The 25,427-nt window shown below is 32.2% G+C and overlaps 1 protein-coding gene across 1 annotated transcript in view; it reads left to right on the forward strand.

Moving 5' to 3' along the window:
* Positions 1 to 25,427, forward strand: part of LOC145284756 (ras GTPase-activating protein 1-like) — a 125,810-nt gene that overhangs the window by 96,721 nt on the left and 3,662 nt on the right. Inside the window, exons 18-23 of the mRNA XM_080133722.1 lie at positions 1,056 to 1,171; positions 1,713 to 1,799; positions 2,289 to 2,356; positions 17,237 to 17,325; positions 20,179 to 20,256; positions 21,286 to 21,408. Of these exons, the coding sequence (XP_079989848.1) occupies positions 1,056 to 1,171; positions 1,713 to 1,799; positions 2,289 to 2,356; positions 17,237 to 17,325; positions 20,179 to 20,256; positions 21,286 to 21,408 (561 nt within the window). The remainder of the gene's footprint in view (positions 1 to 1,055; positions 1,172 to 1,712; positions 1,800 to 2,288; positions 2,357 to 17,236; positions 17,326 to 20,178; positions 20,257 to 21,285; positions 21,409 to 25,427) is intronic.

The raw sequence follows: 25,427 nt of genomic DNA on the forward strand, positions 1-25,427 counted from the left end.
TCTTCTACAAATTCAGTAATCTGGTTAACCTTCTAATACTATTAGAATATACATTTACTGATTTACTCCTCCACACTAAATTGTAACTTTAGGAATGTTGAAATTGACCCTTCCATAAATGCTTTATTCAGTACAACTGGTCTTTTTTTGCTTTTCTCTAAATAAACCACCGGAGCATATCCTTCCAATAAAATTCACTAACTCTTGTATATCCTGCCACTTTGCCACAAACTTGATCTTGTTAACCATGCAATTACAGCTGCATCACCTCCTCACAAAATGGTTTTATCATGCCATGACTTATGCAACTCTGTCCGCTATTAAGATCACCATTGTAATGGTTGAAAATCTATAAAACATGAGTTGACCACTTTTTAGTGTATTCCTATTTATTTCTTTATTGCCTAATTTTACCTGCTTAACTGATTTTTCACTAGAGCTACTGCATAATTACAAATAATTATTCCCCCCCCCCCCGCAATATATGCATCTCTAAAACAAAACTATGGTCAATTCTGATTCTATCTGATCAACAAATTTTAGGGTTTCTACATTTTCTATTTGATAATACATTTTGATCAGAGGCCTTCTTACATGGAAATAACTTTTTTCATCTTATTTTCATCTCTTTATCAGGATTAACTTGGGTCAATTTCGCGAAGCTGAGTCAGACACTTTAGACAATTTAGATATTCTATTAAAAAACATAGATAAGTTAGAATACTAAGAAATCTTAAAAGATATATGCCATATTATTAGATTAATGATCTTTGTCTCCAGTAAATTTTTTTGACTGTCCGATAATGTCTATTTGTATTATTCAGTAAACTTAAATTATTCTTTGAAGAAAAGGTAATATCATTTATGAAATCTTATTTTAAACAAACTAGAACTATAAAATTGGAAAATTATTTTATATTTTCTTTTTCTAGTTATGTCTGATCATAATATTGGTTTTATTTTGTGCACACTCTCACAATTGTTGAAGAATTGTTGAACAATGAGTACTATAATTTAATTTTTCATCCAAGTTATTTTTTCCTTTTCACCAATAGCTGGATCCTGCACGAATGGAAAACTCTGGCGAATTAGAAGGGAATGTTGATCACTTTTTAACACTTTTAAATGGAGTTGTGGATGATATTTTCAGATCAACTGAATATTGTCCAATGTAAGTGATTTTATATTTTTTTATTTTTATTCTTGACAATATTGACTAAATTTTGGGATGAAAAATTTTTAATAAAATTTTAGAGAAGTATTTAAATCAAATAACATCATTTTCAAATTTAATCATATGTTGTTTTTAATTCATATAAGAAAGTTCAATTTTTGATTTATTTGTGTTCAAAATACATATTTTATATATTTTCATAGATATATTTGAATAGGAATTGATGCAGTTATTCATTGTTGACTAATATTTTTACATTGTATTTCTGTTGGTCTTAATTGTAATTCTCTATTAGTAGATTTGAACTCTCATCTTATGCTAGAAATATATTTAGTTTTCTGTTGTGTGTGTATGTGTGTATATATATATATATATATATATATCATATCAATATTTTAATAGGAAAATAATTCTTTCTATTCACTGTTTCCTTATATAAGTATGATAATTTAGGACCAACTACTGAAATGTTTCTTGTTTTTAATATTTCTCATATCTAATTAATATTATTTTTATAAAATTTTGTTATTGTTTCCAGGATGTTACGCCATATTTGTTTTTGTTTGCAACGAAGTGCAAAAGCAAAATGGCCAGATGACGAGAGTGTGCGCACTCGTGTAGTCAGGTAAGATCTGCCACTATAATATTATTTATTAAACAAGAAAAATTAAACAATAATAAAATGAGTGTTCATTCTATTATGTTGCTTTCTCTTTATGTAAGAGTAAAGCTGGCTTTTTGTTGTCAATATAATTATAAGTCAGCTTAATAGTAGATTAGAATGCCATTTAGACATTTTAATATACGTAACAATAATACAAAATGAATTCTATAATAATGATTCCATCATGTAATGGTTAACAATCAATTCTAAGTAACAGATTTTATAGGTTCTCAAATTCAACAAAGATTCATAAATTTGGAAGGATGTACCTGAAGAAGATAAAAGATTACATAATTAAGATGAGAAAATCAATCATCATACTGAACATTCATTAGATTATGATCATTCGTAAATTACTCAGTTTATTAAAAACATTTAAAGTTTTAAACCACTGATTTTTAAATGTTGTATATTTTTCTTTTTAAGTAAATAACAACTTTCTATTTGTAGTGGATTCATCTTTTTGCGGCTGCTGTGTCCTGCAATATTAAACCCTAAGTCTTTCAATTTGATATCAGGTAATTATTTTTCTATACAATATTTGAGTTATCATGGTTAACAGGCTTCATCTTTTCTTTATAATTTTGGACTTTACTGATCATTCAATAATTTAACATTGTGAAAGACAGGATAAAATTATTTGGAAATGTATGTAAAAAGTAAATTATAAGTTAAACCATTTTTTTCTCTAGTGTGATTGCAAGAGTTAAAAATAGATGAAATTCAAGGCACTTCTGTAATTGTTAACCAACAGAGAAGAGGTTATCAGGCATATCTATGCAGTGTGATGACATATAGAAGTAAAACCTGGCCAGTGAGATTTAAGCATATGTGTTGCATGGAGAGTAATTATATGAGAATGATATGATGGATGTGTAATGTGGATTTTAAAGAAAGATCTGACGATCCAATCTAATTCTATGTGTAGAAAGCATAGCTGTAGAATAGTTGAGATAGTTAGGTCAGTTGATTTAGGAATGTCAAGGAAAACATGGAAGGAAGTGATATAAATGCATTTGAGAAGGAAGACCTGAACAGGAATAGGTTAGTTTGAAAGTCTGTTTCTATAAGCTGTCCGACACATGAAAGCATGTAAAACAGATGTTAAATTGGATGTGATGATCATAATGATGTAAATGTTGATCAACATTTTTAAACTAAATTTAGAAAAAAAAGAAATATCTTTATTTTAAATAAAGATATTTCATAACATGCAAAAGATACATTATGAAGTAGTTATTTTGTTGTTTTTAATGTGATAGTTTGGAGAAATACTTGGCATTATACCCTGATGCAACCAAATCAGGCTGTCTAAAGATGGCTCCCTAACTCAAATGCAATTACATTAACAGCTTTTTGTTTTTGTTAACTCTTTGCACAACTAAATCATGTTTTGCAAAGCCCAAAAACAGAAAAAAGTCCTTTCCATCCCCCACTTCTCTTCTGGCGTTCTAACTTAAAGCACACGAACCAAGAATATTATAAACGTTTTCTCTTGCCGAGCTAAATCATGTTCTGCATGGCTGGGAATAAGTATAACAAAATCCACTACAAGTCTTTACCTTTATCTCTACCTTACTCTACAAAATCAATAAATTGGAACCCATGAATTAATATAGGAAAATTTGAACAACTTGAAGTATGAAAACTTTTTTTTATTTTCGCCCTGTCGGTAGGGCATCAGAATAAGCTGACTGCTCCCCTGCAGAGAGTAAAAATCCTTCTATGAGGCAACCAGTTAGCCATGGGTTGCTACCCGTAACACTTTAGGATGTGATCCTGGTGATTGAGCTGACCTAGACCTGGGTGCATAGAAGCCTAGGCACTGCAACACATCACCAGCTTTCACTTTTGCTAGACAGGTGGTCAGAGACGCCCGATTCAACCAATCGGCCAGTTATGCCAAGCCCTAGCACTTCCACTCAAAATGCCAACTATCATAACAAAGAATAAAACTCAAAGGTACTCCATCTTTTTAGCTCAATACCAAAAATAGGCAAACCACGTAAGTGCTAGAAGGTGGTGGCAAGGGTCAATCAATTGGAAAAAATAGAAGTCAACACTCAATCTGAACATATGTATTTTTAAGGACATAATGAACAGGAATACTTCTACCAAAAGAGTATATAACAAGGAGTGGTCAACCACATCCATATCAGCATAAAAAGACAATAAAATAATAACTACTAATACATATATATTAACTTTTAGCACACCAATAATACCCAAAGAAATCAAGATCGGTTACTTAAAAAATGTAAAAGTAAATTCGTACATCCCAAGTCTGTTTAAGTGTTTTGACTGCTAAAAATATGGACATCATAAAGAAGTCTGTACAGGAAATAAAATAGTGGAAAATGCGGTAACAGAAAGCCAGACCACACCAAATAGAATGCATAAATGAGGTGAAATACGTTAACGGCAAAGAAGTTCACCTAGTGTTCTCTAAAATATGTAAAAACATATAAAAAAGAAAAAGAAATAATGGAAGTAAAGTACAAAAAAGACATAACTTTCTCAGAAGCCAGAAAAATAGTTGATACGTACTTGAAAGACGCCACATATGCTGAGACAACAAAAAAGACAACTAAACCATGCCAACATAATGAAATACATGATCAATATAAGGAACTGATAAACAAACTAATTACATTAAACAATGGCCAGAATTTCAAAATAACCTAACAGTAAAATACTCAAATCTGGATAACAAAACAATAGAAATAACAAGCCCAAACAAAGAGAGTAAGATTCCATCTACAACAGAAACATTAAAAAGAATCCAACAGAAGCCAACAAAACAACCACCAGAAATTAATAAAAAATATAAGCAATGATAAAACAGCAAATAAAGAATGCTCCAGAAAAGAAAACCAAACAATAGACACTCAAAATAGATTCCAAATTCTAGAAAAAATGGAAGTCAAAAACATCATAGATAAAAAAAGAAAACAAACACAACTATTCAAGATGGAAAAATGAACAAGAAGCCAAAACAATAACATCCCAAGCAAGACCCAGATTGACATCCAAATCCAAACAAAAAAAAAGAAAAAACTCAACAAATACTTCACCAAAGGTACAAACTCCAACAAAAGATAAACCCTCTACCTCTAAAGAGATGGAAATAGAGGAAAGATAGAAATAAAAAAACAAAAAATCATCCAATGGAATTGTTGTGGAATAAAATCTAATTATAATGAACTTCTTATATTTATTTCACTCTACAACCCAGCCATTGTCTGCTTACAAGAAACCTTCCTACAAAACAATAGCAATTTCAAAACACCAAACTATGAACAATACAACTATTTCCATAACACAGGCCTTCGTGCTAATGGAGGCCCCTCAATTCTTGTAAGGAATGACTTACCTCAAAGCAATTTCTCTGTCAAAACAAATCTCCAAGCAGTTATAACTCAAGTCACATTACACAAAACAATCACAATCTGTTCAATATCCCCCCCCCCCTCTCATGAACCAATAAATGAAAATGAACTAGAAAATTTAATAAAACAACTACCTTCACTGTTCAGGAGACTTTAACTGCCACAGAACACTGTGGGGATATAAAGTTACAAACTCAAAAGAAAATTGGACAACTAATTAACAAAAATGATTTATGCCTCCCCAATCAAAAAAGTCCTACATACTTAAATCCAACAAACAGATCAACTAGTTCCATTGATCTTACCATGTGTGATCCATCAAGCTTCTTGGATTATACATGGAGCACCTACGAAGAATCTTGTGGAAGTGATTACTACCCTATTATAATCGATTACAATAACTCTATCCAAAACCAAATGCGCAGATGGAACAAACAAAGCCAACTGGACCAAATTCAAAGAACTTAAGAGAACACCAAATCCAAACAATGGAAGAATTCACCAAAATACTCATAAAAATAGCAGAAAAGTGTATACCCCAAAATTCTCCTTCTGGAAAAAAAAACAAACTATGAACCATGAATGTAAAACAGCTATCAGACAGAGAAAGGCAGAAAATTAAAAAAAAAAAACATCCAACAACTTAATAGAATACAAACGCCAAAGAGCTAAAACTTGAAAAACCAATTCAAGAATCCAAAAGAATCTGCTGGCAATAATTTGTTAACAAAATCAACACTGCCACTAAACCCAAAACTATCTGGAAAATGATTAGGAAAATATCCGGAAAATATAATCCTAATCCAATCAAATATCTCACAAAAAAAAAAACGGAAAATAACTAAAAATAGATATTGCCACAACACACTAGCTAAAACCTTTGCCTAAAATTCATCAAAACACTATAATAAAAAATTCATCAAACACTTGACAAACATGAGGAAAAATACAAAATAAACTAATTTCAGAAACTAAAAGCCTTACAATGAAAGTTTTCTCACTCAACTAGAAACTGCCATAGAAAAATACTACAACTTGGCTGTAGGACTAGATGAAGTGCACTACAGCTCCCTTAAACAAATTCGTTAAAACTCCACAATAAGATATGGGAAACAAAAGATTTCCCAAGTTCATGGAAACAAGCAACAGTAATACCAATACCCAAATTGGGAAAAGATACATCACATCAAACCCAGAAAAGTACAGACGAATATTTCTCACAAGCTACCTACGCAAAATATTTGAAAAAATAATCAACTACTGTGTTATATGGTATTTAGATAGCAACAAAATAATTTCAAAAACTCAGTGTGGATATCAAAAAAAATCTAGCATGTATAGACCACATCACTAACCTCGAAAATTACATTAGAGAAGCTTTCATTAATAAAGAACATGTAACATCTGTTTTTTTCAATCTTGAGAAAGCATATGAAACTACTTGGAAACATGGCACCATAAAAAATTTCCACAACATTGAACTAAGAGGCAGACCACCTGAATTCATAAAAAACTTCCTCACAGACAGATCTTTCCAAGTTAGTATAGACTCTACTTTATCAGACCCGCAGAATCAAGAAGGAGTGCCTTAAGGCAGCATATTGTCAACAAGTCTCTTCAACATCAAAATTAACTATATTATAAAAGAACTCTCTCCTCATATACATAGCTCCTTATGCGTAGATGACTGCTCAATCAGCTACAGATCAAAATACATTCATACCATCGAAAGAACCTGGTGCTACCAGATCAGGCTATCTGAAAAACTGACTTCCTGACTAAAATACACTACACATAAATGTTATTGTTTTTCCTTCTCTTTTGCACAACTCAACCATGTTCTGCAAAACAAAAAGCAACAGCCCCCTCCTCTTTCCTCCCTTCCCCTTTTTTCCTTTTTTCTTCTTCTGCTTCCACTTCCCCTCTACCTTCTTGACTCAAAGCACACTAAATAATAACATTATAAAGCTCAATCAGTGAGTAACTAAAGATATAAACAACTTTTCAGAATTTCTGGATTTGACATTGAATAACACGAAAAGAGTTGATATACCAAAAAAAAAAAAAGATTAGCCTAACAATAATTATTGTCCTGTCGGTTGAGACTGTAGAATTCGTTGACTGCACCTCTGTAGAAGGTAAAAGCTCCTCAACAAAGGCCACCTTTTATACTGTGGGTGACAGCCCGTGATGTCTGGGGGTAGGATCCAGGTGGCTGAGCAGCTGATGACCATGGAGATAAAATTTGGACTAGACGAGAGGTCAGAGAGGCCCGATCTGATCAATTGGCTTATCATGCCAGCTCTATTATATACAACCCATACTAAAACACAAAACTAACCCCCCCCCCTCAGCCCATTACTAATACATGATTAAGCTACCAAACTATATAATAGAAAGTGGTGGCTGAGGGTCAATCAAAACGGAACACACAAGCTAGACAACTGTCAAACACCTCAAAGTGACTCGGTACTTGGATAGAGCAACGGATGATCTGCAGGGTCTCAATGCTGTCCATGTAGCCCTGCCATATTGAAGCAAATGAGTTTCTCCCTCAACATGTTCCAATATTAGGACTCTGAGGTGGGTAGGGAGCATGAACAATAAATAACAAAAAAAACAAAAAAAAACTATGAATAACTTAAAAAATCCAAGAGAAAGCATGAAGCAATTGATGATACCACTCTCAAGATACTTAGTACTGGAAAAAAATTATCTCCTTTCAAAATTCCAAAAATAATATTGCAAAAAATTAACCCTAAATCAGTAAAGAAAGTATGTTATGGCAATTTATTGGTAGAAGTGTAAAAAAAAAAGGACGTCAAGTTATTATTTAACATGAGAATCTTTGGCAAAATAGAAATAAAAGTATTTCCACAGAAAAGGCTAAATATGTCGAAAAGGGTGATAAGAAACCAAGAATTAACCCTATGCTCAATAGAAGAGATAAAAACCACATTAATACCAGTATTAATGTGGTTTTTATCTCTTCTATTGCAGTTTTTATCTCTTCAGAGCCTCTGGAGGTAAATCAATTCTTATTAGAAACGACATACCCCAAAGTCAAATACAGATGAATACAAAATTGCAGGCTACTGCAATAAAAGCAACACTTCACAAAGCTATCAACATTTGCTCGCTATACATGGTATATGTTGTTTCTAATAAGAATTAGAAATGACATAAGAATGGGGCTTTCCCAATGAAAGCATCACAGAGATAGATTTGAGCAAACTAATACAACAACTTCCAAAGCCATACATCCTTATTGGAGATTTAAACAGCCATAATGAGATGTGGGGGTGGGGAGAACGGACAAAACTATAGAAAACCTAATAAATAGCGAAAACCTATATCTGTTTAATGATGGAACACACACTTATTTACACCCATGAACTGGTACATTGACCTAACATTATGTGACTCAACACTTACCTTGGATTACAAATGGAATGTACGAGAAGATTCATATGAAAGTGATAACTTCCTCATACTTGAAAATAATGATCCAATGCCAAAAAACAAAATATCCCAATGGAACCTACAGAAAGCTGATTGGGAAAAAAATCCCAAATTTATGTCGGACTAAATTGACATCAGAAAATAATTCAAATCAAAATATAACATTTTTAGGGAAAAATGACAGCAACCTTACTAAACACCTGACATACAATAACAAAAAAATACTAGCAAGAAAGAAATAGTAGATTGTTTTGCTGAAACTTTTGCAAAAAAAAACCCCTTCCCCCAAAAAGTCAAACAAAAAATTAAGGAAAAAGTAGAAATGGAAAAACTTCAGACAAATAATACAGAAAAATACAACCAGTCATTCTCTAAAAACGAATTGAAAATATCCGTAAGCAAAGCTCATGTCTCAGCTGTCAGCCCTGACCAAATCCACTATCAATTTATAAAACAACTTACTGATACTTCTACAGACTACCTACTGCAAATATTTGATGATATTTGGGAAAGTGACAACATCCCTGAAATATGGAGGCAGGTCACAGTGATCCCTATACCTAAATTATCAAAAGACTACAATCCCATGATTTACCAGCCTATAGCACTCACTAGCTGTATTTCCAAAGTAATGGAAAGAATGATTAATAGAAGAAAAGTTAGGCACCTTGAGACAAATAATCTGATTACAAGTTATCAGTCAGGATTTAGGAACGAAAGAAGCCGCATGGACCAACTGATTTGGCTAGAAACCTTCATCAAAGACACCTTCATCAGGAAAGAACACCTAACAGTAGTCTTTTTTTTTTTTTTTTTCCAAAACTAAAACAAAAAGTATCCATTTCTGTAAGCAATGCAAACTCCACCCTAACCCAACCTTACAGATTGAAGGTGAAAAAATTCCATTTGTAAACTAACACAAGCACCTAGAAATCATTTTTGACAAAAAATTTAACTTCATTTTACATATCAATTACATTAAAACCAAATGCAATAAAAGTCATCATCCATACAGATTGGGAAGCTGACAAGAACACCCTACTCAACCTATTTAGAGCACTAATCAAATCTAAAATAGACTATGGCAACTTTATATACCAATCCACCAGAAAGTCATCTAAAAACCCTCGACGCAATATGCCACTCCGAACTAAGCCTAACACTATGAACGTTCCAAACCTCCCCTGTAGAAAGCCTATATGCAGAAGCGCATGAAACCTCTCGAATGCTTGGTCTAAAGTACTATACAAAATTAACAGCCAACTCCACACCTCACAAACCCAGCACACAATAGCATTTTAAGCCCAAATCGTAAACACCTTTTCAACCAAAAAGAAAATACAATCAAAACTTTTGGACTAAAACTGATCTCCAAAGAAGCAAATCTACCCATAACTAAAATCCATGAAACTGTCCTACTCCATACCTCTTCATGGAAAATAGTAACCCCCAATATCGATCGAAGTTTAAGTAAACATGAAAAGAAACCCATCCAATAATTTACTATGATGATCTCAATAAAATTAAAGAAAAGTATCCTGTAAGCCTCTCCCACCCAGGTCAGCAGATGACCTCTGACCTCATCGAAAATGAAATGGTCGTGATCGTCTTCTGTGAGATCTTCACATAAATTCTCAGCGTCTCAGGTTTTGTGTCAATTCTGCTGAAAATCAATTAGCCTTGCATGCACGCCAGGAAAGGAAAACAGAATCAGGAGTTTTAATTACGTAAAAGTTAATTTCACAAAAATGACAAGTTTTTATATATGTACATCGTTCAGTTTGATTACACCAAAAACATCAAGATTCTCCAAAATCTTATTATTCGTTCTTTATAATGGCGGAGGTAGCGACGGCCAGGTAGGGGTGATATCTCCTGGAGGTCTGGCTTAATCTGCTAAATTCGGCCTGGGTATATGCTTAAATACTAAGGTAACGGGGTTGATTGGGCAATCCGCCCAACCAACCAGAACCCAACACGTTAAACGGGAAATACCCGACTCTTTTGTATGCGTGCATTTAAACAGGTCGTCCATAGTCTGCGAATCTGGGACCAAAACTAAATTTCTCTCACACGCCCTCAAAAGGTCAACATTGTCACGTCTGAACAGGTGTTCCTTAGGCCAACAAGTGCATGATTTCATTTCCACATTATTCTGACATTTCCTGTCGTTGTTTTAAACAATAAAATATCTGTTGTGTTTTTACAAAACACAATAAATTTATCCCTTTTTATAAGTCACCTGCCGCTGTTCGGGATTCAATCAACGTTTAATGGACAATCTCAGCACATTTACCCGGCCTTACTCAAGATTTTAGGGGATTTTAATCTCTTCAATGGGGAGCAGTATCGCTCCTCTAGATGGTCACGTCATATCCAAACCACATACACATCTATACAGATGGGTCTAAACAAAATAATGCAATGAAACTTCTGACTGACCAACAATATGGATTTAGGCAAGCCCGTTCCACAGCAGACATCCTAACTGTAATCTCAGAACGTATATACCATTCACTGGACAAAGCGGGGAGGGTAGAGCTGTAACTCTAGATATATCTAGGGCTTTTGACAGGGTATGGCATGAAGGTCTTCTCAGGAAAAGCAGATCATACGGTATCACTGGAAGAATACATAACATAATTAAATCCTTCTTAGATAAGAGAAAAATCCGGGTTGTCCTCGATGGTCGTACATCTAAACAATATGATATAAATGCAGGAGTGGCTCAAGGGTCTATCCTTGGACCTCTATTATTCCTAATATTCATAAATGACCTCCCTGACAAAATTTTCTGTGAGATGGGTATATATGCTGATGACACCACACTCTATAACAGACACAACAGAAAAACAAATGAACAGATATCTAAAGAAATGGCAGAAACAGTAGAAGATGATCTCTGATCTGTAGTGGAATGGGGACAAAAATGGATGGTCACATTCAATGCATCCAAGACTAAACTTGTTTCCTTCAATAATTACGAGAAATCTTCTCTACCAGGAATAGCAATGGCCAATGAATCTTTATCTGAAAGTACATCTTTTAGGCTCCTCGGCTTAAGGTTCATAGGAAACATGAGTTGGAATAATTACATTAAGAGTATTGCCAGGACCGCTGCGAAGAAGGTAGGTTCTCTCTATCATGCTAGAAAGCTTCTAATACCCGAAAGTATCCTGTACCTCTATAAGGCCACCATTCGACCATGTATGGAGTATTGTTGTCATATTTGTGCTGGTCAATCTGCCACTAGTCTATCGCTTCTAGACAAGGTTCAAAAGAGTCACCAATCTGATAGGTCCTGAACTTTCATCTAAGCTTCAACCTCTGTCTCATTGACAAAATGTTGCATCCCTCTGCCTGTTCTACAAGTACTTTAATGGTGAATGCTCTGATGAACTGCAAGCACTTGTACCCCTTGACATAAATACCCCCGACCAACCCAACAGCTAAATTCCACCCCTTCACAGTAGAGATCCCTAGATGTAAGAGAGCCTTTTACTCCAGTAGCTTCTTCCCCAAAACCACTAGACTTTGGAATTCCCTTCCGGGTCCCTGCTTCCCCAACTGTACTGACATGCAGAAGTTCAAGTGTAACATGAACCGACATCTTGCTGCCCAACTCCCTACATAGTACTCCTGATGCTTATGTCCCTCATAGTAGGTCCCTACATTAAAGTGGCAATGTGCCTTATTTGGGGTGAAAATGTAATAAAAAAAAAAAACAGCCAGTGCAGCAATACTCAACAAATTAATCAAAAAAACAAACAAACCTAAAAGAAATTTTTACTGCTGAAATACATACTCTAATCCTAGCTCTCAGTCTAGCCTCCAATAGCAAAGAATCCAAATTTATAATCCTTTCAGACTCCCAATCTACTTTAAAAGCTATTAAAAATAAAAAGATGAACAATCCCCTAATTGCAAAATTACTCCACAAATTAACTGAATTAAACAATCAAAAATAAATTATCTTCTGCTGGATATCAAGCCTTTCTGGTATTAAAGGTAACGAATTAGCAGATTTAGCAGCAAAAACTGCCATATATCTCCCAATTGATGCAGATTTTAAAATTCCATACACAGATCTCAAAGGACATATCAACACATACACAACTGAGAAATGGTAAATTTACAGGAATTTAAATCCTAACAACAAACTTTATGAAATAATGCCAAAAATTAAAAAACAAGAATAAAATACAAAACTAAACAGAAAAAAAAATCAAACTAACAAGAATAAAAATAGGCCATACACATTTAATCCACTCATATCTCCTAAAAAAAAAAGAAAGCCAACCATCTGTATATACCTTGCCAAACACAACTCACAATAAAACACATACTAATTGAATGCACTGATTTTGTAACAACAAGGAATAATTTCTACAAAGAAAAAAATATTAAGGATTTATTCGATTAAAACAATCCCCACATCATATTTTCATACCTCAAAAAAATTATTGTTTATCAAAAAATTTAAAAAGAACTCATTCATACAACAACTAGAGCAGGGGGCAAAAGTTCCCTGAACCTATAGACACTCAATATAAAATAACCCAAAGGGTTGACATGCTGTAAAACCCAACAAAACAAACAGACATTGCCCCTATACTAACCCATCTGATATCTCTGGATATGGCTGACTTTGAGATAGTGATACAAAATCTGAAAACATATTTAAAAAGTTCCAAAACTGAAAATTTTTGCAGATGAATAGAAGATAAAATTTTCTTGCATTTGGTAAAAAGTTAGATTTTGTAAAGTTGTTTCTTTTCACTGTAAATCACTAAAAAGTTTTGTGAGTCACCAATTGGTACTGTCAGATTGTTATGAAAACATAATTCTTGTATTTTTGTCCTGAAGATTTTGGGTGCTAATTCAGTTTCAACGCATAAAAAAAGCAACCGTTTAAGTTATTTATTGAATTATAAAAGTGTAAGAAAAAACAAAACAAAAAAAAACACTAGAAAAAGTTTCAACTTCAAAAAGAAAAGCACCTCAAAACTTAGAAGAAAATGCTTGTAGCATGATTCTCAAAAACCAATGTCATTTTACTTCATCATAAACTTTTACCAACAAACTTGTGACCATGTTATTAAATTTCAAAAGCAAAAAAAAAAAAACCCATCATGATCTGATCTGTTGTCAGTCAGGGAAGAAGAAATCGATCTAGACTGAGTCAATTTTATCATGAAGTCAGTTTAACAAATAAATTAGACATTATTCAACTGTTAAAAATGTACTTGTGCAAGCTGCATGCAGATGTCTGCATTTACAAGCGGCTAAATGTTAATTCTTATCCTGTTGAACTGGAATATTTACAGAGTATATAAGAAATAGTCATTCAGATCAGCTGAATAAATGAATTCTGGTATTGATTGCTTTATCGGCATAAGGGAGCAATCGTTATTTTAGATTTGAAATCTTGTACATTATGTAGAATATATATTAAGAAGGATAAAATGAAATAATTTCAGTGATTTAACCAAATTTTTTTTTCTATTAAGAAAGGACTAGTTATTTTAGATGGGGTAGCAATAGAAAATAAGATGTGGGTGAACGTTGCTATTATATTCTCTTTGGAAGTTTTTTGCTTGGGTAAGTCAGAAAAAATATCAGAAGTAGCAATGAGTACATAATTTCTGGAAACACATGAGAGAATCAAATTATTGGATCATAGAACAGGTTAGCATACAAATGTTTTGGTTATCATTTTATATCTTTATGCAAACAGGAAAATCAACTTTATTATAGATATAATCTGTGTAAATGATTATATTCTAATCAAAAATAAAATTTTTGATTAAATTTTCTAAGTTTAAACTTTTTAATTTGCATGAAAGTTTAGCCTTTTAAAAATCTTAAGTTTGAAAGGAAATATAGAAAATGATCTTTCAACGTATGATCTGTTTAATTTTCTTGAACTTTTTTATGTATTTTTAGCTAGCTAATGTTATTTTTTTTTTACTTTCCTCATAAATAAATCTTACTATATAATGGATATTGTATGTTTGTAACTGGAACAGTACTATTCTCAAAGATTTCATATTTTCAAAGCTTTTTAATCTTAAAGATTGAGAATCATAGCTACCAACGTAATAGATGCACTGAGACTAAAGCTGCTTTCAGGACTGTCAGCAACCACTGTAAAAGAGTAATAAAAAATGCAAGAGAGCTATATGCCCAGTCTGTTAAATTCAAGGTAGCTGATCAGCAGCTTGGTTCCCACCAATTTTGGCAAATAACAAATAGAATCCTGAACAGAAGTGTGCGTTCTATCCCAACCATTATCAATGGACCAGAGGTCATCTCGTCAGCATCAGACAAGGCCAAACTATTTGCAAAGAACTTTGCAGCTAATTCTACCCTATGCGATGAAGGCCATCAACTCCCACGATTTCCTCCTATAACACAGAACACGCTTGGGAACATACAAATATCCGTACATGAGGTCGCCAAGCTAATCAAGAACCTTGATCCCAGTAAAGCAACTGGCCCTGACGGCATCCCAATTATAGTGTTAAAAATGCTTCAACCAGAACTTGCTCCAAATACATACAAAACTGTTTAAGCGTTGCCTTAAGGAGAAGTGCTTTCTGACTCCCTGGAAGACCTCATCAGTTTGCCCTGTATTTAAGAATTCAGGTGATAAGTCATCTCCCTCTCAGTACAGACCAATAAGTCTCCTGTGTGTTATGAGTAAGTTGTTGGAATCCATATTAAATAGAGAAATAGTCAACCACCTCAGCAGAAACAACCTTCTTAGTGACATGTAATATGGTTTCCGCTCTGCAAGATCTACCGCAGATGTGCTGACGGTTATATCTCACAGGATTAGTGAATCTCTTGACAAAGGCTTCCTTTCTAGGGCAATTGCTCTTGACATATCAAAAGCCTTTGACAAGGTATGGCATAAGGGTCTACTTCACAAGATTTCCAGCTACGGTATAACTGGAAATGTTTTCTCAATCATTAAATCATTTCTCTCCGATAGGCTCATAAGAGTAGTGGTCGATGGACAAAAATCGGAGGCCTGCAGTATTAATGCTGGAGTCCCTCAGGGGTCAATCCTGGGCCCAACTCTCTTCCTGATCTACATCAATGACCTCCCTAAACACATACTTAAATCATTCATTGACATCTATGCTGATGACACGACCATCTATGGCAACACGTCAAAGGCTGTAAATGACAAAGTTCTCTCTGATTCTCTCTCCTCTGATCTCGAGCGCGTGGTTCAGTGGGGGAAGACGTGGCTGGTTACCTTTAATGCATCTAAAACCAAACTCCTATCCTTACATCATCAACGCTCTGATCCCCATCTGGCATCAATTGGGATGGATGGCTCTCGTCTGGGAGAGGCCTCGTGTTTTGACAAGCTTCTGGGTTTGACCTTTACTCCTGATCTGAAATGGAACACGTACATCAAGCCTGTTGCCAAGGTCGCTGGAAAGATGGTGGGATCCTTCTACCGCTCCAGAAGATATCTCACTACTGATGCAATTCTCTATCTATATAAAAGCCAAGTACGTCCAAGGATGGAATACTGCTGCCATATCTGGGCAGGAGCTGCTAAAAACAGCCTATCCTGCCTTGACAGAGTACAAAATAGACTTTGTGGCTTAGTGGGGGATGCCCTTTTCTCTACCTTGCAACCTCTCTCCCACAGAAGAGACGTTGCGAGCCTATCCTTGTTTTATCGTTATTTCCATGGCAGGTGCTCGTCTGAACTCCAATCTCTGGTCCCCCCTCACCAATCCTTCACGAAAAACACCCGTCTAGCCGAATCCACTGTGAAAAATTTCCCCCACTCTTTACCTGTGCCTAAATCAAAACGTAGATTCCATGAACAAAGCTTCTTTCTTAGAACTGCACGCCTGTGGAACTCTGTTCCGTCTGCCTGCTTCCCACCTAACTACAACTTGGATGTGTTCAAGTCCAATGTTAACAAATTCCTAATGAACCGCCCCCTTAAGTAAACACTTCATCAAATCTCCACACTAACGTAATGTACTTGCAATAACCCTTATCCCTGAGTGGCTTCCGGGCCTTGATAAGTGGTGACCACTGTGTAAAAAAAAAAATAAATAAATAAAAAAAATCATTATCTTATAATATTATTAGCCATTAGAAAATGGCAACATTTAAACTATATTTATAAACTATGAAGAAATAAATTATTGAAAATAGACAAAAATCCTTAATCTGTAAACACTTCTCTATTTCTACATCATTCAATTTCTATCAAATGAATATTAATTTATAATGTTATTTACACATATACTCTTAACAGAATAAATATTTAATTAGCATAATGATTTTGAAAAGGAGATTTTAATAAATAATTGGTTGGTATTATGTATTTGTAATTTAATGTTTATATTCAACCATATAAGCAACAATTTTGTGAAAAAAATTTATAAGATTTTCTATTTCATTAAAATTTCCAAATATTTTCATCAGGAGTTGTGATAAATTCTTTTTTTTTTTTTTTTTTCCAAATTAAAAACATCCATGAGTTAATTCCATGTTTTTTTCTTCCAGAAACACCCACAGAAATGGCAATAAGATCATTAAAGCTTGTAGCAAAAGCCTTGCAAAATTTGGCCAATTTAGTTGAATTTGGTGCTAAGGTAAAAGTTCTTTCTCAAATTTCCTTTTTGCTACATTAATCTCATTTGTTTTCATAGATCCTTTTCAAAAGTTCAACTAAATTAATACATTACTTGAAGAAAAGAATCAAATTGTTTGTTCCTGTTGCCTCCCACAAGGGCAGTTAAACTCAAGATCCATTTTTAATGTGGAGGAAAATCCAGCTCCACAATAAGAAAGTACTTGGGATTGAGACAAAAATAAAATCTCCCTTCATCAAAGAGAATTTATCTTTCACTGGAGACAGAAAAGATGACATGTATTAGATACAACACTCCATCTTTTCTGTCTTCAGTCAAAGAAACTTTAAATAATTAAATACAGTCCTGGTCAAAACCATGACCACTTAAGAAAGTAAGCGTTTACGCATATTATCAAATTTTTAATCAAACAAATGGTTGAAACCATTGCCAAAAGGGAAAATATGATGGAAAAAAATGAAATCTGCTTCATTCGAAACCTTAACCCTGATCTAATAATTATTTTTAAAAAAACAATGCCCTTAACTCATCATTAACAGCAAAATAGATTCACTAATTGATATAATAATTAAGTGATTGATTTTGCACTACAAAACAGATATTGTCAAGAATTGTATAAATCGATTTAAAGGAATAAATTATAAGATGGTCAACATCTATAAATTGATTTAAAGGAATAAATAATATATTTAAGATGGTCAACATCTATAAATTGATTTAAAGGAATAATAAGATGGTCAACATCATGAATTTTGGAATATAAATTTTTATCATTTATTCTATATATTGCACTGTGATCACATTGAGCTTCTTATATAAGGATTGATATATAATAAGAAAATATATTTCTATAGAAATATATATTATGTTATATATTTATACATTTTCTTGATTTTGGTGGATGGTTTTAGGCTTGTGTGAGTATGTATCTGCTTTATTTTTACATTTGTATATTTTTTTTTACATATGTATATTTTTTATGCAAAATCATCCAAATGACTGATTTTATTTTGGTTTGGTTTGTATAGTTGGTAATCTACCAGTATGATGGATGAATTTAGTCTTCATAGCCCACATATATTAAAATCCATTAGCATGCATATGCTTAAAGCAGTTGACTGATGGCATTTGAATATAATAATGTGTATTACACCTTGCAAGTAAAAACTTATATCTATTTACTTTTTAGATTCTATGTGTTCGTTATTTGTCCACACATATAAAGTTATTAAGAATATTTACAATCCTCCATTTTTAAGTTAGTATTCAACCATAACCCCACCCTTTTAAAATGATTAATTATACATGTAATTTATATATCACCCTTATAATATTTATTGTTGTTGTTATTATCACTTATTTTGAATTGTTTATATTTATCTTATTCTATCTCTAATACTAGCAGGACCTGTTTCTTGCTGTTGCCCAGTGGAATGTAAAAAATGCTTTAATTATAAAAAAATAAATATTAGATTATCAGTTGTGTAAAAAAAATAAATAAAAACTCTGAAAAGAACTGTGAGTTAAAACGATTAAAATTGGGATATGCATGAAAAAACTTATTTTTCTGGACATATACATTTAAAATTGTAATATTTATTTATTTGCGAAAAGAAAATACTTGAAAGTGTAATATTGCTTCCGATACTACACTTCTGTCCTCAGTTATTGGAGAAGAAATTCTAAAACCAAGTAAATATTTTTGTCCGAATCCAGATTGTCTGTTTTTTGTGTAGGAGTTGGATTTTCTCCACATTAAAAGCTAATTGGGTGAGGCTAAATAAATAGTAAGATATGTAATGACATATTTTACTATTTATTTAGCTTTACATACATCCTAGCAACAATATTTTTCTAAAAATAAGTATGTTGATATTGTGACTTGAAATAAATTATGCATATTGCGTTATTTTGCTTGTTTTTATTTTTTTTATTTTTAAGTAATAAGTAAATGTGTAAAGAAACTTATTTTAAAATTGTTGATAATCTAAATAATATGTAAATTTTAGTCTTTAAAATTCAGAAAAGAATGGCAATTTATTTACTTGAATAGATTAATAACCCAGTTTGGGTTAGGAGAAAAGTGTAGCATGTCTTCTGATTGTAAACTCTAACAATAATATCAATGAATTGGTTTCTTTCAAATCTACCCTACTTTCGTAAAAAATATAATCATGGAAAACGCTATTATAATAGAAAATACTTTTCTAATAGAACTTTTAGTTTTACCTACTTGGTCTCTTGATAAATTCTTTTTTTCTTTCCCACTATGGGTCGACACACATCTCTCTAGTCTCGCTTTTAATTTCCTATCTTTTATACTAAATCCACTGTACACTACATACCTCCCCTGCTACCCACCTACCATGTTAGCTTTTTTTGTTAATGTTTACCACATGTGTCACTTTTCTTCATGTTGATTCTTCATTACTTTACTACCTGTCTGTCTTACTAGTCATCTCCTACCATGGCCCCTTCAGGTATATGCTTACCTCCTACTCTGAATTGCAACTGAACCATTCTGACTATTCTCTATTATTATCTACATTTATATGCAAAAACACTTTGTTTTTGCCTGAATATTCTTTTAATCTTGAGAAATACTGAATAAATTCCTTATGCAACAGAGTATCAATCTTTTCATGTTTTCACACATGCTTGATTTTAATCATAGTTTTAATGTTGGTATTTACTACTTTGATGATTTTATTTGGTTGTATGTAGATGCCTTTGTCTGTTTTGATTTTCTAATATATTTTGTCAGATTTTCATCCTCTTCATTTCTCACACACATATTTATTTTATTTCTTTTCCTTTTAGTTTTTGTTATTTTGTTATTCTAACTTTTTGTAGGAACCTTATATGAAAGTCGTGAATCCATTTATTAAGACGAACAAAGAAAGAATGATAAATTTTCTTGACACTTTATCTGTGAGTATAAATACTTTTGCAAGCTTTTAAATATGTTTTTGATTTTGCCAAAAATAATTTTCATTTAAAGCCTTAAAATTTTTCTTTTCATAGGAAATTTTAATGTCCAGAATTCTTTTCCTCAAATTTATTGAACATATATTGTTAGAGATAAGTCCTCATAAAATAGTTGAATCTAAACAACTGTGGAGAGAAAATACTTGTTTGGAATTGTGTTCTGTATATCACAAATAAGATTTTTAAGTGTTTTAACTATGTGCTAAATTTGTTTTAGATAAGCTGTTTACTAAGCCTACCAATATGGATTTTACAAAATGTATTTTTGTAAACAAAAACTGATAATATTTGCTTTAAATTCAAAACAAAACAAAATAAAATGCATACAAAAAAGCATGTATAATGCTTTTACTATCCCACTGCTTTTAAAAATAAACACTCGTTTTTAAATTTGTCCAATTTTTTTTTCGATTGGGTACTCAATAATAAATTTTTAGAATCTCTACATTTCATAATAAACAAGTACTTCTTTTACTTACTACAAATGCCATCATCTTGCCTGTCTCTCTGAGACTATGGCATCACAAATGCTTGCTACTTTGATGTTTTATTGATGTAAACCTCAAAATAGAACTGTTGTGTGTTGCTGTTGTCTCATACAGAGACAGAATGGTGACAGCTGTAATAAGTAAATTTTTTATCAAAAAACAAAACACAAGCAACTCATTTGTTATCAAAATGCATAGAAATTCTAAAAGTTTATCACTTGAAGTAGACATTCCAAATATGAACCTATTTAAAACGAATACGACTTTTCTTTCTTCTAACTAGTGTATTAGAATTACATTCCAATTTTGCACATAAAATTTACAATTTTTTCTTTTTTGTGTTTATTAATTAACATGAATTTTGTTTGCATTCATTTTCCATTAATATTATTACAACCTGTTTTAAAAAATGACAAAATAGCAATTTAAATTTTAGTTATCAAATTTTCATTTTGTTGCGCTTTTCTTTGTTTTCCCTGCTAAGGATGTGCCCGAGTGTCCCAACAGCCCTGGTGTAACTGCTGGAGATTTTGCCCGTGACATGTCTACCCTCCATTCATTGTGTGCCACTCATTTGGCAGAAATTAGACAAGCTGCTGAAAGCAAAGTAAGTCTCATTGCCATCATGCAAATACATTGCACTTTTTTTTGGGGGGGGGGCTAATCTCCTCTTCTACTATAAATCTCGCTTTCTGGTTTCTGTTTCTCTCCATCTTGCACTTCTCTCTCTCTTTTTTTTTCTATCTTTATCTCATTTTCTCACATTCCAACTGTGTCAATGCCTTTTGTTTCTCATAGGTTCTAGAAAACAGTGATTAAAGTTAATTAAATTGATAGAACAGCACTTTGTTGAAGAAACACTGGTAATAGTTCCTTTGCTTTTTTTTCCTCTCACGCCTATATCTCCCCTGTGCATGTACTCTTTTTTTTTTATAATTTTTTTCTAATTATTCTTTTTTATTTAATAATCATTGAAAAGTCTTTAAAATAAAACTAATTTCAATAATTCTTAATTAAAATAATAATTAAGAATTGTTGAAATTAGTTTTATTTTTTTAAAGAATTATTGAAAACACTTTCTGTGCTTATTTTTTTTAATTTTTTTTTTTTTTATTCAAAGAAATAATGTAAAACATGTTTAAAAATTTTAATTAATGTCTTATGTTTTATTTCAATAAATTGCTTCACAATAGAAATACTGAAAAACAATAAAAGTGAACAAACTGATTTGCCTTGTCACCGCTTCTGGTAGCAGACACATCGGAAGTTATGTTAACTGACTATAACTGAAACACCAATAACTAAAATATCACTGAAGAGAAAAAAAAAGATAAAAAAATATCAATATTTAACTAATTAAAAATAATGACCATGTCAGAGTGACAAAAAAAAAAAAAACATCTTTGGACAATTTCAGTTGGCTTTGTTTGAAGCTCGTCATTGTAAGACTTGATAGATGAGCATCCAGAATTGTCTTTTCCTGTTCTCTAGCAACTTCATAGACAATCTTTTGAAGGCTTTCACCACATGACAATACATCAACACAACAGGTTTGCCAGAAAGATCTCTTTGTATGTCAGATGATGTCATGAGCATTACGGGATGCAACTCGGTATGTGTTTATGCTAGTAGGCCTGTTTCCTTTCAGGTTTAGAAAACGTTTATCTCTAGTCGACAAATCCACTATGACATTCCGTATTGTTTACACTTTTTCTGACTTAGTGATGTTTATTACCAGTTTGCCCCAATCATCGGTATTTCTCTTCTGATATGTCTGAAATAAAAATGGCAAAAGTTTTTCCAGTTTAAGAAAAAGTTAACACTTACTAATCCAAGATACATATTCTGCTATTTTGTTTTATGTTGAGTTAAATAACATTTAGATATTATATAAGGTGGAACAAATTACATGTTCTATCTTTTACTATCTCTCTCTCTATCTACCTATATATATATATACTAGCAGGGAGACTTGATGTTGCCTGGGATTGAATGATGATCAACGAATATTTCACACTCCTATATATTTATTGTCATCGGAATCCATGAAATCGCCTAGGAGGAAGCTTCACATGCCTCTATGCAGTAACTTAGTCCAAAATATGTTATTCTACATTGCACTCTATAGAACCTACTGTTTCTTTTATAAAATTATTTTATATAAACTTCTTTCCAGTTAATGAAAAAAAACATTAAGAAATTTACGTGTGTGGTTTGAACCTAAAGACCATGTTATGTGCAAAAATAAACACAATGTCAACTTACCCACAGTAGAATTTTTCCAGCCCGTTGTTCTATCATTGTTGCTAAGCGACAACATGGAAAAAATGGCTTTACCGATGATAGATAAATTAAAATAATGGTTTCGATTATCCATAATTATCAGGGGTGTTCTGAGACAAAACTTAACTAAGATCACTCCTTGACTTATACACTAAAGTTCTGTAAATTTTAAAGAAAATCTATTCAGCCGTTTTGGAGTCTATAAGGAACAAACTCACACATAGAGAGAGACAAAGTTGCATTTATATATATATATATATATATATATATATATATATATATATATATATATATAATTTAAATGTTTGATAGCTCTGTACAGAGTATTTTTTCTTCAAGTTGTGGCCTATATTCTGTTTTGATTTTAATAGTAGTCTTTTTATATATTAATCTAAAATATTAATTTAAAAATATATTAATTGTATGAGAAATTTTCAGTAAACTTTATCAAACAATTTCTTCAGAAAAATCTTTCATATGGTATTTTTGTGGAATTATTGCAATCAACAATGGATTATACCATATTGCGTCTTAAGGATTGCTTTATATACTTACTTTGGATTTGAAAAAAACTTTCCAACTGATTCTGGATTATACCTTTCTTCATTGCATTGGATTTTATGATTGTGTCTATATTTTTTCTGCATTTATACTATGAAATATACTTTTTTAATCTTTGCTTCTTTTAGGTTTTCATCCAAGCTCTTTACTTTTTCTATATATGCGCTAAACTGCAAATTTACGATCACTTATAAATTTTATTTTTCTAAAAACATTTCCTCTGATGTTAAAAATAAATGGATTTTAATTTTAAAATTTTGTATTCCTTGTTGAAAAATAAATTTCTCATAAATTTTTTAATTTACAGAATTTAACTCAAAAGTTTCATTTTTATATATATGTATATATATAAATAGATTTTTCCATCGATTTCTATGTATTAGGTTCATACAATTAATTTGTCTGAAATCCACACAGATGATTTGTTTATAGTGGTGAAGGCTTTTTTAGAACTATTGACACTTTTTGGAATAACTGCTAATTTCAGTTGCAATTGAATGTCGCAGGCAGGTTTTGCATCAGTTTTCCTTTTTCTCAATGCATGTCTTAATAAAGACTGAGGATGCATCTCTCCCAGTGGTTTTAAATGTGCCCCCAGATACAAACCTGGAAATTTTTACATTCCAAGACAGTACATACAGCACCTAGTATTCCCATCTGGTACTGGCCAGGCTCATTGTTGCTTAACTTTCGTGATTATGCTCTGTGTGTATGTGTGTATATATATATATATATATATGTCAGTTTTGAAAATATATATGGCAATTAAGCTACACAGAATTTTCCACATTTTATCCTTATAAGGATTTGTCAGCTTATTGCATGGATTTGATATTGCTTCATGTTTTTATATATTCTCTTGATACTGCGTTTGTTAGTCAGCCAATCAGTTTTTGTTATTTATACACTAATTTATCATAGCCAATGGACGTGTGTTTATCAGGTAAAGGTTAACTTGATCTTTAATACACCTGTTTCTTTGCGCTTTTTTGTGGGGATGGGCTTGTCTTTTCTTTGTGTTAGGAAGTGACCTATGTGTTATTCTAAGGTAAAATTTTGTGTATGTATAAAGTTTAGAGAGGCTAATTTCTTATTCAAACAGTCTACACAGGTCGTCTAAGTTTCTACATGTGCTTGCTTTCCATACTATTTTTCACTTGACTATTGGTGATCGTCCACTTCCTTGAGTTCCCAGTAATGGTTTTCCAATACTGTTTTTACTTGGTGTTTTTTGTTTTTGATTGTACATCTCTGGTCATAGTATCTGCTTTTAAAATCTAGAGATGTCATTCAAGAGCAGATATTAGAACCACAGACGACGTAAAAATTATAGACAGAAAAGAATGGTGGAAAGTAAGACAGCTCAAATAATTATTAAGCGTAGAATTTAACATGATATGGGAACCACTAATTATAAATAATACATAATATATACAGCAATAAGTAGATAGTAATAAAATGTGTGTGTGTGTGTGTGTATATATATATATATAGTAATGTGTAATAATAAATAGTGATATTTACATCTAGAAATAGGCTTAAGGCTCTTAGAATTTGTACTAGAATTTTCTGTGGAAAAGTTGAGTTGTAAAAGTGACCTTCTTTTGAAGGTTTAGTCATCAGTTTGGGCGATGGAAAATACAATTGCAAATTACTTAGGATCTCTATTCAGTCATGGCTGAGAGAAAAAGAGAATGCTATCCCTATGAATAAAGGGTTCCGTTAGAAATTTTGTGCAGATTCCAGAGTTCAACAAGATACACCTGGAGAAGGTTGAAGGTT

The sequence above is a fragment of the Euprymna scolopes genome, chromosome 9, assembly GCF_053919585.1.
Source record: "Euprymna scolopes isolate OS-2025 chromosome 9, ASM5391958v1, whole genome shotgun sequence".
Lineage (NCBI taxonomy): Eukaryota > Metazoa > Mollusca > Cephalopoda > Sepiida > Sepiolidae > Euprymna > Euprymna scolopes.